We start from the raw sequence: 16,775 nt of genomic DNA on the forward strand, positions 1-16,775 counted from the left end.
GTACGGTATTGGAATGTATTGGTTCCTATGAGCCGAAGTTATTACTTCGCAAAGTCTTAACTTCATAAATCAATTTCTACTGTAAAAAAATAACATTTCCCGAACTCGGGTTCGGTTTCAAGCTACCACTTGGAACTGAACCTGAGTTCGGGAAATGGTTTTCCTTGCACGGGTTCACCTTTGTGCACCCCTTTACTGTTATTCCAGTTCATCATTATTCTCCCAACCACTGGGACACACAACATTGATCAGTGCTGACATCTCAGCCTAGGTGTGCAGCAATCTGCTGGAGTGATAAACCAAGGTCTCTCAGTTCAAGGATTCTGGGCGGACTGGGAACTTAAAGTGGTCCTGGAAAAAAAATACTAAAAGTGGCCCCATTTTGTAGTCAGGTCCAAATTAACAGAAGGTGGGGCAACACAAGTAGGCAGATTCAACAATACCTTGGTGCCAAATACCATCCCAGCAGAACCAAATAACACAATGTAGCACAATAAACTGCCCCTCTGTGGTGGCCATCAATAGCTTCCATCTTCTGTCCTCATCCTCCAGTTGTCTATGGAGCAGGTGGCATAGGAGGTGAGATGTGGGCCACAGCAGTTGAATGCAGATGGGCTTGTGCAGTCACTGGCTGGGTACATGAGTACCTGATTCGCACAGCGTTAATTACTGCCGAGAGCTCATTATGTACCCGGTCAGTGGCAGAGAGGAGGACTTGGGTGGCCCCCTGGGGCATCGGCCCACCGGGAAATTTCCCTGTAGGGTCTATGGCCAATCCGCCCCTGATTCTGTGACAAGTGCCGATAACTGGCATGTCGATGAACAGGAGGCATCGCACATGACTTGATATTATTTTTGAGGTTTCATGTCTCTTTCTTATATGCCACAGATTGAAGCCAGGTGCCTGAAAATGTGATCATTTGCAGATCTTAGTGACACCTGCTATTTCCTCGATGTGCATAACCATACAGCTTGTCCTTCCTGATCTTGCAATTTCAATGCAGGAGAATCTATATGGAGAGCCTCTAACTCTTCTCTGACAGATGATGTCAGAGGACAAAAGGATCTCTTTTTTGTGTGTGATCCAAGCCACACATGCATGCTCAGATGAAACGAGTGCGTATGCATGGGGGGGAGTCAGGAGAGGACCGACGGCTATTGAAGATGTATAGGCACTTTAAGAAACAAATGCAAATGTCATCATCTTTTTAAACAGATCACTTTATCCGTCATTTCTGTATAACATGAGGGCAATGGCAAGCAGCCAGCCTAATAGAAAGCTGATACTGCCACACCTATGTCTGATAGACGAGACACTCCTTGAAAAGTGACTTAGCTGGTTTTGTTGGTTGTTCAGAATGTATTAAATGCGTTGTCACAGCAGGCTCATTTTCTCTTGGAATATTATATTCTAAAAGCAGATAAAATACCTAACATTCATCTGCATCAAAAGAATACCTGCAATATGTAAATGAAAGTAATGGCATGGCCATTCTGCAAAAAAAATTTGAACATGTCCTATTATTTTCCATATTACAGACAAGGATAGGACAGTTCTATTAGGGGCCGGATGTTCCGTACCACAAAATGCGAAATGCACACGGCTGGCTGGCATCCGTGTTTTTCGGATCTGCATGAGCCCTAACTGTAATGAAAACTCAGACCTTCCATAAGCATGGGGTATTGTCAATGCATTTACCTAATATCGTGATTTTGTAATATGGTATTTTTGATTGGCACAACTCTACCTTCAAAATGCACTGAAAAGTTAATATCTTGCATTTTTAAATTTTGGCTGGAGAATACATTTTTGAATTCAAGGTATGTGCACTGACAAGAAGTGCCTGTGATCCAGCATAGACCTGTTTCATTTGGGCAGAGTTTCTGTTGTGTTGCTTTAGCATTTCAGAAATGGGGATCCTCAATAGAAGAAATCTATCTGCTCAATATGTCTCAGAAAATAGTATGAAGACTAGAGATGTCCCGGACTATTCGCCGGCAAACAGTTCCCGGCGAACATAGCTTGTTCGCGTTCGCCGCAGCGGGCGAACATATGCGATGTTCGGTCCGCCCCCTATACATCATCATTGAGCAAACTTTGACCCTGTACCTCACAGTCAGCAGACACATTCCAGCCAATCAGCATACCCTCCCTCCCAGACCCTCCCACCTCCTATCAAAAAGCAAGGACAGCATCCATCTTAGATTCATTCTGAAGCTGCAGTGTCACAAATTTGACTAAGTTGTAATCGCAATGCGATTAATACAGGTTATATTAATCGCATTGCGAATTCAACTTAGAGCTGGGTTCCTAATGGTTGTATTGCTAGAATATAACGAAGATTGAGAATATAGTGCTATATTCGTTATATTTGTCAATTCTAGCAATACAACCATTAGGAACTCCGATCTAAGTTGTAATCGCAATGCGATTAATGCAGGTTATATTAATCGCATTGCGAATTCAACTTGCCACACTCTGCGTCAACTACGTAATTTTCCATGGGAGTTTTGCCATGGATCCCCCTCCGGCATGCCACAGTCCAGGTGTTAGTCCCCTTGAAACAACTTTTCCATCACTATTGTGGCCAGAAACAGTCCCTGTGGGTTTTAAAATTCGCCAGTCTCTAGTTCAAACTGCTGGAGGAATTGTGGGGAAAAGGGAAGCTTATCACATATGTGGTGGTCATGCCCTATTATTCTCCCTTTTTGGAGGAAGATTTTTGACCTTATCTCGACAGTGGCGGGCTTCCAGATCCCCCTCAACCCTCCATTAGCTGTGTTATCCATCGGAATAGGAGATTTACCTCACTCCCATAGACCGGTTATGATGGGCATTCTCTCAGCTGCAAGGAAGCTTATTGCGACCTCATGGAAGCTGCCCATTACTCCTCAGGTGCCTGATGTGATCTCACTAGTTAACCAGTATATGCAACATGAATATATATATGCAGATTCTTACTCTGAACGCTTAAGGGCTCACAAAAGATGGGAATTGTGGAGCTCATGCCCGTTTGCAGTTAAGATTCACTCTGTAGCTCTGTAGGGACTGATACTGTGGTATACATACATAGCGGGAGAGAGCGGTGGATGGAGGACGGTGGATGGATTACGGTATAGGGTAAGCATATATAGCGGTACACTAAAGTATAGAATAAAATATATCTTAGAAATGGATCACAAGTTCTGGATTCAATCTATTAGTCTTGTTCTTGAATTGACTATGTTACAATCTGTTGTATATGTCATCAATATGCTTAGCATATATTAAGTGATAGTTGCTGGATTATACAAGTGACATTTATTAGCTGGTATTCTTTTGTTGGCTTAAATGTGTAACATCACAATATAAATGTCAAAGTTGTACTTGCAAATCTTAACATTGTTCTGGCTTATGCAAATGACATATTTACTGTTTGATTTTCTTATGTTGAAAAATCAATAAAAATTGAAAGTTTAAAAAAAAAAAAATTCGCCAGTCTATTGAAGTCTATGGCGGTTCGCCCAGTTTGCCCGTTCGCAAACATTTGCGTAAATTTATGTAAATTTTATGTTCGCAACATCTCTAAGAAGACCTGTTTTTATATTTCCACACTAACACTGTAGTCAGTAATGCCTTCTGTAGCTTGTTTTTCAGGTACCACACCTAGGATTCAGGTTTCGCTGTCGTGAAGCTGACCTGTAAACATGCTTAGGGTCATCAGTTGGGCAAATATTCTATCCTAAAACTACAAATGCAGGGTTGTTTCCCCTCACAAATGAATGCAGCCCTGTCAGGTTGTGCCATTGTTCTCAGACTCTCTCCTAATTGTCACTTATGTTGAGTGGTTCATCTTGACAGCAAGCTCATTGGGCAGCATGTGCACAACAGAGGGGATTTATCAAGACTGGCATTCCCATATGCCAGTCTTGATCTCCCTGGGCCAAAGTGAGATGCACCTAATGTAGTAGCCTCAGGATAGGTCAATAATATCTAATCGGTGGGGTTGTGGTACTCCGATGAGCACGGTGGCCTCTCCAGAGCATACCAAGCGCAGCACCGTACGTTGTATAGAGGCTGTGGTACTCCGATGAGCACGGTGGCCTCTTCAGAGCATACCAAGCGCAGCACTGTATGTTGTATAGAGGCTGTGGCACTCCGATGAGCACGGTGGCCTCTTCAGATCATACCAAGCGCAGCACCGTACGTTGTATAGAGGCTGTGGCACTCCGATGAGCACGGTGGCCTCTTCAGAGCATACCAAGCACAGCACCGTACGTAGTATAGAGGCTGTGGCACTCCGATGAGCATGGTGGCCTCTTCAGAGCATACCAAGCACAGCACTGTACCTTGTATAGAGGCTGTGGTACTCCGATGAGCACGGTGGCCTCTTCAGAGCATACCAAGCGCAGCACCGTACGTTGTATAGAGGCTGTGGTACTCTGATGAGCACGGTGGCCTCTTCAGAGCATACCAAGCGCAGCACCGTACGTTGTATAGAGGCTGTGGTACTCCGATGAGCACGGTGGCCTCTTCAGAGCATACCAAGCGCAGCACCGTACATTGTATAGAGGCTGTGGTACTCCGATGAGCACGGTGGCCTCTTCAGAGCATACCAATCACAGCACCGTACGTTGTATAGAGGCTGTGGTACTCCGATGAGCACAGTGGCCTCTTCAGAGCATACCAAGCACAGCACCGTACGTTGTATAGAGGCTGTGGTACTCCGATGAGCACGGTGGCCTCTCCAGAGCATACCAAGCGCAGCACCGTACGTTGTATAGAGGCTGTGGTACTCCGATGAGCACGGTGGCCTCTTCAGAGCATACCAAGCGCAGCACCGTACGTTGTATAGAGGCTGTGCTTTCTATTGCGGCCCAAGTCCATTTACTTGAAGCTGCAGATAGGCCATGCGACCAATGACTGTGATGAGGCCGCAGCTCCAGAGCACAGCAGCCTCTTCAAACAACTGGTTGATGGGGTGCAGGGAGTTGGACCCCTACTGATCTGATATTAATGACCTATCCTAGAGATAGATAATCAATATTATACCCCCGTAAAACCCCTTTAATTACATCTTTCAAATAAGATAAAAATATTTCCATGTTATAAGACTATATAACATAATGTTACATATCATATATATTGTGTACACATGGGACATCACTTACCACAGGGTTGGCATTGTCTTTCATCCTGTCCTGTTAGTCTGTGCAGAGAGATGAAAGCTTTGTTAGTTTTATTGTAAGCTATAGTTACATTGTATAGTTAGAGTTTATGACAAAGAATCCTTATCATACCTGTGATGGGTGTCTGTCTCAGTACCATCTCTCCTATTTATCATAATGACATGTAAGCTTTGTATTTGTGATCTTATTTCATGTAGGGGAACTGTAATAGTTATAATTGGAAGTACTGAAAATGGTCCAATGAAGTTCTATTACAACTACTGCTAATAATATTATTATTACTAATTTTAATTAGCAGACTATGTTTTGCAAAGTTTTTTCCTAAGTAATAAAAAAATAACATAAAAAATTGGATTTTTATATGTTAAGCTCTGTTCACATTAGCTTCATGGCCTTTGGTTACAACCGAGCCATGATAGCTACGCCAGATCAGTTTTCAAATGGATCCAGATGGATACTAATAGACAACATTGACTTACAGTTTCTTTTATTATTCCATTTATGCTTAATTTTTTCATCTATCATCTTTTCACATTTTGCCTCGTCTTGTCTATGTGCTACATTCTTTTTGTCTTTTTTTGTATTCTGTTTGGCACTCTGCACTTTACATGAATGGGATTCCTTTGATTCACATGTATGGTATGAATTTTGTGCGCATGTGATCATTTTTGGGTATTAACTCCTGCATTGGTCTCTAGACATTTTTTCTTAGAACTGTGCTGTGCCATTCCTCTGTTATTGCTAATAGAAACTTATGAATAAATTGACTGTTACCGCATGGGGTTGTATCCATATACAGTCTAAGGCTCCATTCACACGTCCGCAATTCTGTTCCGCATTTTGCGGAACGGAATTGCGGACCCATTCATTTCTATTGGGCCGACACGATGTGCTGTCCGGATCCAGAAATGTGGACCCGCACTTCCGGGTCCGCAATTCCGTTCCCGAAAAAAATAGAACATGTCCTATTCTTGTTTGCTATTGCGGACAAGATTAGGCATTTTCTATTATAAAATGCGGAACGCACATTGCCGGTGTGCGTGTTTTGCGGATCGGTGGATCCGCAAAACACATACGGATGTGTGAATGGACCCTAAATAGTCCAATCAGTACTAACAAAGTCACTGGCTCAAATTTACTAATACTGTCTAAGGCCAGTTTGACACTAGCTGCTGAAAGGCTGTTTCGGCTGGGAGCAAACTGCCGGAGCTAGATCCGGCATTGCCGTAAGAGCTGTTACCTCCGGAAGTTGGTCCCGAAACTACACAGCTCTGTCCATTTTGTAGCATACAGAACTGGTAACTGCTGCATTGCTCTCATTGAAGTGGATGGGAGCAGCACTGCAGTAACCAGCTCCATCCACTACACAATGGACAGAACTGTATAGTTCCAGTGACAATTTCCGGCACTGAAACTTACAAAGTACCAACTGGTCGTAAGGGGTGCAGGGTGTTGAACCCCCACTGATCTAATATTGATGGTCTATCCTGAGGATAGCCCATCAATATCAAAATCCTGGGCAATCTTTTTAAGGAAAGAATGTACATTTTAAAAAGCTGCATAACCCTTTTTAATATACGTTAGGTTACAAATAAATATCTTCCATTATGTGTATCTGGCATTCAAATTCCGTACCCAAGGTCCCACAGATGGTGCAGCACAGCTCAGTAGAAGGCACAGACATTTATAGGATGTGGCTGCACAACAAATTCTGACACCATCATAAGTAAAAACTGGATAACAGCTCTGCATACAATACTGTGCAGAGTACGGAACTAGAATGTCTGCCTTTCTTGTATTTTAAAATCAAATGAGAAGCTGAACGTGTAGCATTATTTAAAAGTGCTTTATTAATATATTCTGGAAAATACAAAAATATTGCCTAAAAGTTTCAGTTCATACAAATGCAGATCCTTTTTGAACTTTACAATCTATTGTAACAGATAAATTGATTGTTTCAACATTTTGTTAAAGCAAAATAACTATGTTACTATCCTAAATGTGTAAAGGGTTTTACCAACTCCTAAAACCAGTTCTTAGTTTCTCCATATAAAAAAAAAATTTAAAAAATCCCAATGTACCTCAAATTTAGCACTATTCCCACACCAATGGTCTTTGGAGTTCCCTGCCAGTGACTGACTGCCAGTCACGTTATACCAGAAGACAAATAAATTGCTGGGGACACCAGTGACCAGCTACCCAGGAATGGTGCACAATTTAAAAGGAAAGCAATGATTTTAAAGGGAACCCGTCACGGGGATTTTGTGCATAGAGCTGAGGACATGGGTTGCTAGATGGCCGCTAGCACATCCGCAATACCCAGTCCCCATAGCTCTGTGTGCTTTTATTGTGTAAAAAAACCTGATTTGATACATATGCAAATTAACCTGAGATGAGTCCTGTCCCTGACTCATCTCACATACAGGACTCATCTCAGGTTAATTTGCATATGTATCATATCATTTTTTTTACAAACTAAAAGCACACAGAGCTATGGGGACTGGGTATTGCGGATGTGCTAGTGGCCATCTAGCAACCCATGTCCTCAGCTCTATACACAATATTCCCGTGACAGGTTCCCTTTAAAGAGGACCTTTCATCAGTTTTGACATAGGCTAATTATGGTATTACCTTGTAGTGTAGGGCGGCCCCCACTGATGCCATGGGTGTTTTGTTTTTTTCAAAAGCCTCCCCCCGTTCGTCCGCTGTGGCCCCCCGATGATTTGGCGCTCTGTATTATAATGAGCAGTAAACTCGCAACGGGGAGGAGACACAGTCTTCTGCTGTGGGCATCTCCTTCTCCCTGGCTGTGAGCGGTCCGCTCTGGTTGGATCGCGCGCACAGTCAGGGAGAAGGAGACGCCCACAGCAGAAGACTGTGTCTCCTTCCCGTTGCGAGTTTACTGCTCATTATAATACATCGCGCCAAATCGGGGAAGGGGAGCCACAGCGGACGAACAGGGAGGGGGGACTTTTGTAAAAAACACCCATGGCATCAGTGGTGGCCGCCCTACAAGGTAATACCATAATTAGCCTATGTTAAAACTGATGAAAGGTCCTCTTTAAGACATTTATAACCCCTTTGCATTCTAACAAATTGTAAGCTGAAGACAAATAACATCCATAAGAAAAATGCTTCAAAAGGCCTTAAACTCCTAGCGTTGTTTGGGGAAAATTGTAGCAATGCTATTATCTAATATACTTTAGCTGATCTTTATACTCTGTGAAAATACTTCATATTATCACACAATGCAAAGTGTTTTAGCACCTAGTTGGTTATATACTAAAGAATACATTATAGAGCATTTGCACCGAAAATGGTCATATATTAGTAAACCAGAAGTTAGAACATCGTCCAATAATTGTAATGCATTTAGTACTCTTTTTTTCCCCCAACAGAAGTGTAAAGTCAGTAATGTTTAAAGAGGACCTGTCACCGTGAAATGCAGTGCAATCTGCAGGTAGCATGTTATAGAGCAGGAGGAGCTGAGCAGATTGATATATAGTTTTGCGGGAAAAGATTCTGTAAAACTTGTAATTTATGCATTTAAATCTCTCCTATTTGTGACTTTATTGTTCACAGGGGAAGTGTTGTCAGTGACTGACAGCTATGTATACACACTTACACAGAGAATGCTATCAATCACTGATAACTCCTCCCCAGTGTACAGCTATCAGTGACTGACAGCTATATCTGTATACACACTTACACAGAGAATGCTATCAATCACTGATAACACCTCCTCGTGTACAGCTATCAGCGACTGACAGTTACCTCTGTATATACACACTTTTTACACCGAGAATGCTATCAATCACTTATAACACCTCATGTACAATGAAGTCAGAAAGAGAAGAGATATAAGTGCATAAATTACTAGTTTTATGGAATCTTTTCCTACAAAAAAAGAAACATATGTTTGACATTTCTCTCCTGGGGTGGATAGCATAATTTATATTTCTCACCAGTACAGTGCTATTTACCATTTTCACAATGAAATTTTCCATTTAGCCTTTTCCTAGACTTTTACACATTGTAAATACATGTATGTAATTTTTTTTTAGCATTTACCAATACATTTGATATTTCATTTTCTTTATTACCCAATATGGACACACCGCCTATGGTTTCAATTCACATCAGCGTTTGTACTGGATCCGTCATGGATCAGCAAACACGCTTCCGTCACAATAATGCAACCGTCTGCATCCGTTCTAAATGGATCCGGTTGTATTATCCTTAAAAACTAAACGGAATGGAATGGATTCTGGTTGTTAGGAAGTCTGCCCATCTGCTAAGCACCGGTAACCACATGCAAAAACAAACAAAAAAAACCTGAAAATTCACTTTTTCGCTTCATGGACAAGCATATCTCATAATCTCTCTGCCTCCAAAATCGCCAAGGTAACCCATCATGTTGAAAATATAGTCAAGTCCGCAGGCAGCCTGTTATAGAGCAGGATTTGCCGAGTAGATATATAGTTTTGAGGGTAAATATTCAGCAGAACTAGCAATGTATTCATTTAAATGCTTGCTCATGCTGAGAGAAGGAGTCCAGTAGGTGGTCCTACTCAGTCACTGACAGCCTTCTTTGTATAAGTGAGTGCATACAGAGATAGCAGTCACTGATTCGGGCCGCCTTCTAGACTCTTAAGCCTAGAATGAGTAGAGATTTAAATTTACTTAAAATTATCCCACAAAAACAGGGAGAATATTAATCTGCTTAACAACTCCTGCTCTATAACGTGCTGTTTATGGATTGGACTGCATTTTCAACATGGCAGGTTCCCTTTAATGAAGTGCTCTCAAGATCCAGGTTGCTTTTGACAATGTTCTCATGATCCTACTGGTCATCTGTATAACGAAATAATCCCTCTGCATATTTCATGAATTTCCAGCTGAGGGAATTTCTTTTACAGATGAGTTGATATGCAAATCATGGAGCAAGTGTCCAGATGCCATGTTCTAGAAGAAGGAGAACACTTGTAAGTATGATTGCATAACGTAGTTTCATATTTGTGGCAGAGCATTCTGAATTTCTCCAAGTCATGCATTGCCGGATATTAGGGTCTGGTGAGGATCCTCCTGCTACCTGGAAAATATGCCGGGATTCAGCCGGGAGAAAAAACACTGCACTCAATGGTTTTTGTCCGGCCAATTCTCAGCTTTACCACAAATATGAAAGAAGTCAGCGAGCAGCCCACAAAATGGAATGGTCAGATTCTGTATGTGGCTGGATTCATACATTAAATATCATTAATTTTATTTAACAATTGATCAGATAGAGCACTGACGCACAACTGATTGCTTAAACCATCCCAATATAGGTAACTGAGAAAACAGGACAAGCAAGAAAAAAGACTTTAAAAGCAAAAAAGCAATTAAATACAAAACCAGAAACAGCTAAATATACTGTATATACATTAAAACAAAACATAGTAATCATTCTAAAGTGAAAGTGTCCAAATACTGCATTAGGTGCATTATTATCCATCCTTATTCTAAGTATTATACACCTAAAAACCTTGAAAAATAGGGCACATTTAGTTTACTTTAAGGCAGTAAAATAAATGAGCTATGTCTTAATGTATCAGTGCATATTAAACAAGATGTAATAAGTGCAGCATTTCATGGCTATGATGTGTATGGGGCCAGTCATACTGTACTCTGCTGTCACAGTCAGAGAAAAAGTGGGACTAAAAGTGTCTCACCACTCCTTTTCTCCCTTTTCCACATGCATGTTTATCACGGGGGCTCAAATAATATTAATACACATTTTCAAAAAAATACTGTAATAGGGTAATGGAATAGAAAGGAGCAGAACTATATAAAAAATATTTGCTATAAACATTATTTTTTTTGTTTTACTGCATACACTTTAGAAGTTACAGTTGTGGACATGCAGTGAAGTAACCAAGGCCGTGTAATTGTAATGTGTAGCGGGTTCTGCTCTGAATGTAAGAATATTTACAGCACAGTAATACAATTTTAATTTACATATATTACACAAACTGGGACATAAACAAAATTGGACTAAAATTGCACAAAGACAAATTTGTTAGAGAATTTAAAATCCATTGACAAATCATGAATTGGTTTGCTTGTGTTTTTACCCTAGCCATACATTCTTTTCATTTGTAAGACCTTTTTGACCAATAAAAATATATTTTTCAGTACAATTATATTTCAGTGGTCAAATACTATTGGAAGCAGATGTATGATTGCCTGCCCTGGATCGATATATGACTCCCTCTGGGTCTTAAGGAGTTACAGGAGTTGTGCAGCCAATACATACTGGTGGTCTATCTTCAGGATAGGTCATCAATATCGGAGTGATCGGAGGGGGGATTCCTGGCACATCTGCCGATCAACTGTTTAAAGAGGAGGTGGCACTCCTGCAAGCAGTACTTCCTCTGCAAGACTACACTGCATGTCGTCTTGCAGCGGCGGCTTGTCCCATTCAACTGAAGCACTTGTAATTACACTGCACCACCAAGATGGCGCGCAGTGTAATCTTGAAGAGGAAGTACCGCATGCAGGAGTGCAACCTCCTCTTGAAACAGCTGATTGGCATGAGTGCTGGGAGTCGGACCCCCACCAATCAGATGTTGATAACCTATCTGAGGACAGGTCATCAATATGTACTGGCTGCACAACCTCTTTAATATTTATGAGTTTGAAGGAATCTCAATTAGATTTATAGTCTAGTTAAATCAATGTCTAGTTCGGCTGACAAACTTATTGGTTAGTATATTGAACTGTGCTGTACTTTGTTACTTTGCTGCGGGTTAAACTAGGGGAAGTGGAACCCACTGTTTGAGTCATCAGAGGTTCTGCACTCAACATTTGGGTTTTCATGGCTGGACCAGATCGTACTGTTTTTTCTGTTACGTATATATTTTGAGAACTTCCCATTTCTGGGCGAGTCATCAGAGGTTCTGCACTCAACATTTGGGTTTTCATGGCTGGACCAGATCGTACTGTTTTTTCTGTTACGTATATATTTTGAGAACTTCCCATTTCTGGGCGAATGCTTAAATTTCCCTGAACATTGGAGATGGGTTGTATCACCCTTTCAGTTACTAGAACGTTCTGTGCATTACCTAGATCTGGGATGTTAAATGAATTAGACATCCTTGCACTATTTGGTCCAACAACTCTTTCTGTTACTACCACATTTGATGCATCTGCTAGATTTGTAAAATTTGGTAACTCTATATATTCGTGAACACCAGATGCTGGACGGACTACTCTCTCTGTCACAATGACATTGGAGCCATTTTGCAAATCAGGAAAAACTCCATGTGCAGGTGCTGCATTAGATCCAACCAACCTTTCTGTTACCAAAATATTAGTAGGGTGGCCGGAATCCACGTTACGGGTAACTGGTCTCAATGTGCCCCCAGATGTTGTGTAAGTCTCAGTTACAACTACATTACCTGGCATGAATGTTTCTACCATAGGTCTAGCTGGTTGAAGATTGCTCTCAGTTATGTATGTAGAGCTAACGGGCAGAGATCGGTTTACTGGAACATTATATGCAGAATCATCTAATATAACATTTCTTTCAGTTTCTATTATTGGAACATTTGGAAATAATCTCGGCTCATGCCCACTTGACACTGGATCAATCTCTGAACCAATGCAAATTTCTGCCAGTGTTTTAAATTTTGGTCCCAATGTGTCCAAGAAGGTGTCATCCAAGTCATCAGCAATAAAACTACAACACCCCACAGATCCAGCTGGGCTTCCAATTCCTTCATTATCATAAATTAGAAGACAATCATTTGCCGGGCGACTCTCATCTTCATTGGCATACGATTCTGCTTTCTAAAATGATAGCAATCATATGATTTCATGAAAATATATAATTCCATTTTATATACAATTAGAAGTGTATGCAACATGTTCATTTCCTCAATTTGTTTCCAAATTTAGCAAGCTAGGGAATTGAGAACTAGTAGACACCTCTACTTATTCTTTATATTTTATCATTATCTATTAACGGAATAATATTATTTTATTTTTATGATATTCTAGAATAAATATTCTATAATAATATTTAATACTATGAATAATTGCTTTATATTTCAACCTTGAAATTAGAGGCCAACAACAACAAGCTTGAGATACAAGTTTTCTAAAATTAATTGTTGATGCCAAGAGCAAATAAAATTGGAAATAATCATTTTTAAACACTAGTCTGTCTAGCATACCCATATGAAGCCCGATACGTCACTGGTATTCATGAAAAAAAAACCCTTGACCTGCACAATGCAGCACAGGGTAAGGGGGAGCATCAGAGTTAGAAATGCTCCAATGCTCCACTCAGACATGGTAAATGAGTGATGGGGAGCTTATGTCCGGTTTCAGCTCCTAACCCGGACAACCCCTTCAAGGAGTTTTTTTTGCCATAATGTAATTTACTAAAATGTTGGAAAATATTCTTTTGTAACATGTAAGCATTGGACTTAAAGGGTATTCCAGTAAATAGAAGTTATCCCATATCCACAGGGTAGGTGATAACTGAGAAAAGTGGGGAGCTGACCGCTGGTTGTTAGGATAGGTGGGGGTCCCATCAGTCAGATCCCCCCACCAATTTTGTGGATAGCAGAAAAGTTCTAATCATAATACCCCTTTAATACGATACTAAAGTTAACACAACTAGATACATCTTTAGTATAATTACCTCAGCGAAGTAGTTTTCCACATAAGCCATGTTCATTGTGCCACTTTTTTCGTATGGTGGTGGCAAGGGTCCCATATAAGAATTGGCTACATTGCTTCCACCTGAAAATCCTCCCATGCCAACTACATCAAACCCATCTCCTAGAGCTGTGGTTGTCTCAATCCCAGTAGCAGAAGTAGCTCCTCGGCCACTTCTCACTGCTGTTCCCGATACGCTTCCGACACCAGCACCAACTCCCTGTCCAAAGTTGCTTGCATGGACCTCTGCAAAATAAGAATGTACATGAATAAGAATACATACACCACCCTTTCATTTCACACCATATCTACGGTATATAGCCCATTACGTTTTGCACACATGAAGACAGGGTACGTAGCATCCTGGCAAAAAAAAAAAAAGAAGAGAGACACACTTTGAATGCTTGTGGCTATAACTAATGTCTGAATAAAATATTTTTCAGACCAATGAGCCTCCACCTGACCTCCACATACCATGTGCATGTGTACATTGTTGGTCATAATGGAACTGATAGAACCTCTGACTTAATTCCTAATATAGTTTTGACCTAACAATACAATGGAGAATCAGACATACAAAAACAACCTTTAAAGCCATCGTTTCACATTTTAAAAAAGTGTATTGTGTTTTCTTGTCACGTGAATTTTTGGTATAGTTTGGCCAAATTATGGCCTTAAAATTAACAATTAAAAAACTCACCAGAATAATCAGGGCCACCTGAAGTTATAAATGGGCTTGTCATATCCTGTTTAGGAAACAATGATTTATTGTTAGGTCATATTCATACTAATTGTAGACAGGCAAAACAAGTATATGGGTATAAAAGTATCCCTTTAGTAGACTGCAGCCTACAGTCCTTGTCCCAGTGGCCAACAACCGGTAAGGAACTGCATCCTTATACAATAATAATACATGAAACCTTATCATGTCATCAGGGATAAACACTTAGGGGGTCATTTATTAAGACATGCCCACTTTTTTAGACTCTGGTCTTAATAAATGACCCCCTACATGTTTCTGGATCCCTTCCTCAAGTTACATCAACGTATTACAAACGTACAATGTGAACATATTTAAAACAAGACAGCCAGGAAAACTTTGCTTGACAGGCCCAGGCAATGTAAAACATCATCAAGCCTGCCTGGACCTATCAATCAAAGTGCAGAGGGTGCAGCAGTTGCAGAGAGAGCAGAGTCTGTAGGTGTAACGGCAACGCCCCCGTTGCTCCTAGAGGCTCAATTGCGTATATTAAAACTTCATTTTTCTCAGCAATGCGGGCACATATGAACATGGGACCAACACAGATGTCTTCAGCGGCCAAGAGCTCATGCAACAGGTCAGACAGTGTCATAGGTACAAATCTGCTGACAGATGCCCTTTAATGCTCGTGAATTATTTCTGTTCTTGTCTGTTTGTATATTTCCTGTCACACAATGGATTTTACAGTGGAATTTTGGCACAACCATCCGCATCAAAATTCCACCGGTGGCCGCTTCCCATGTATGCGAGGTAGATCTGAAGATGTGGAGCGGCGGCTTATACGCATGACTTTAAACTTCTGCTCTGAGATCATTAGTGCTGCTTCTCATTGAAATGAATGCGAAGCAGAAAGGACACAGTGGCTGACAGGTTTTCAGCAAAATTTCGGCATTGCTGTCTGCCCCAAAATTCTGTTGTAAAATCCATCATGTCGACTTCCCCTTAGGGCTCATTCACACAAACGTATTTTTTTGTCCGCATCAAACCTGAATTTTTTGCAGGTCAGATGAGGACCCATTCACTTCAGTGAGGCTGCAAACGATGCAGGCAGCACACCTTGTGCTGTCGGTATTCGTTTGTCCGTTCCATCCACAAAAATATAGAACATGTCCTATTCTTGTCCACATTACAGTCAAGGGTAGGGAAGTTCTATGATGGGCCGGACGTTCTGTTCCGCAAAATATAGAAACACACGCGGCCGGTATCCGTGTTTTGCGGACTGCAAAACAGGCAACAGTTGTGTGCATGAGCCCTTATAGTAACAATACTAATAAAAACAACAAAAACTGACCACATCTTCAGGCTTGGCACCTTCTGTTCCCCATTGATGAAAAGCTCCATCATACCCAGCTGCAACCGGAACAAACTTAGCCCCTGCACCAGATCCACATACACATAGCGGCAGTAGGAGCAGAGCCACTGTAAAGGCACAATAAGGTAACATGGATGTTAGCAATATATTTTACAATGGATGATGTTAAACAGAAGTTATAAAATAGATGCAGATTTTCTTGGTGACTTTTAACAGAGAATATCTGGGGTTGTATCACTTCACCAAATAGCATTTAGAGAAAGTTAATACAAGCCACTTCCTAATGTATTGTGATTGTCTATATTGCTTCCTTTCCTGGCTTCATTTATTTTTCCATCACATTATACACTGCTCATTTCCATGCTTACGACCACCCTGCAATCCATCAGTGGTGGTCGTGCTTGCACACTATAGGAAAAAGCACTAGCCTATGTGTGCTCCTATGGTCCCAGCCGCCAGAGACACTAATGCTTTTTCCTATATTGTCCAAACACAGCCACTGCTGATTGATTGCAGGGTGGTCATAGCCATGGAGCCGTGTATAATGTGAGGGAAAAACGAAGCCATGAGCAAAGGGGGCGATATCGACAATAACAATATATTACTTAGGTGCCTTGCATTGACTTTCTCTACATGATAAAGTGAGACAACCCCTTTAAAGTCATAGTTATAGGGCAAAGGGTTCAGACATGACATGATTTACTATCTAAAGGTTTGATTTTGTGAACTTCCCATGGACATCTTGATCTATTGCTGTACAGGATTGGTTTATTTCATACATAGAGATTGTGTGAGTCATGATTAGAAGGGTTGTTAAATTTCTCCATC

The 16,775-nt window shown here is 41.0% G+C and overlaps 2 protein-coding genes across 3 annotated transcripts in view; both read right to left on the bottom strand.

The window, feature by feature from the left end:
* DSG2 (desmoglein 2) overlaps window positions 1-5,239 on the bottom strand; it is a 63,902-nt gene extending 58,663 nt beyond the window's left edge. The window contains exon 1 of the mRNA XM_040433360.1: window positions 5,152-5,239. Coding sequence (XP_040289294.1) covers window positions 5,152-5,175 — 24 coding nt within the window. The 5' untranslated portion in view covers window positions 5,176-5,239. The remainder of the gene's footprint in view (window positions 1-5,151) is intronic.
* Window positions 5,240-9,108: 3,869 nt separating this feature from the next.
* Window positions 9,109-16,775, bottom strand: part of LOC121002054 (desmoglein-1-beta-like) — a 45,461-nt gene continuing 37,794 nt past the window's right edge. Inside the window, exons 13-17 of one of the 2 annotated variants that reach the window (XM_040433358.1) lie at window positions 15,927-16,054; window positions 14,576-14,621; window positions 13,859-14,121; window positions 12,190-12,999; window positions 9,532-12,084 (exon numbers count right to left, since the gene is read on the bottom strand). In XM_040433358.1, coding sequence (XP_040289292.1) covers window positions 11,908-12,084; window positions 12,190-12,999; window positions 13,859-14,121; window positions 14,576-14,621; window positions 15,927-16,054 — 1,424 coding nt within the window. In that variant the 3' untranslated portion in view covers window positions 9,532-11,907. Of the gene's footprint in view, window positions 13,000-13,858; window positions 14,122-14,575; window positions 14,622-15,926; window positions 16,055-16,775 lie in introns of both variants that reach the window. The other variant, XM_040433356.1, reaches the window with a different exon arrangement.

The sequence above is a fragment of the Bufo bufo genome, chromosome 5 (genome assembly GCF_905171765.1).
Source record: "Bufo bufo chromosome 5, aBufBuf1.1, whole genome shotgun sequence".
In the NCBI taxonomy this organism is placed as follows: Eukaryota; Metazoa; Chordata; class Amphibia; order Anura; family Bufonidae; genus Bufo; species Bufo bufo.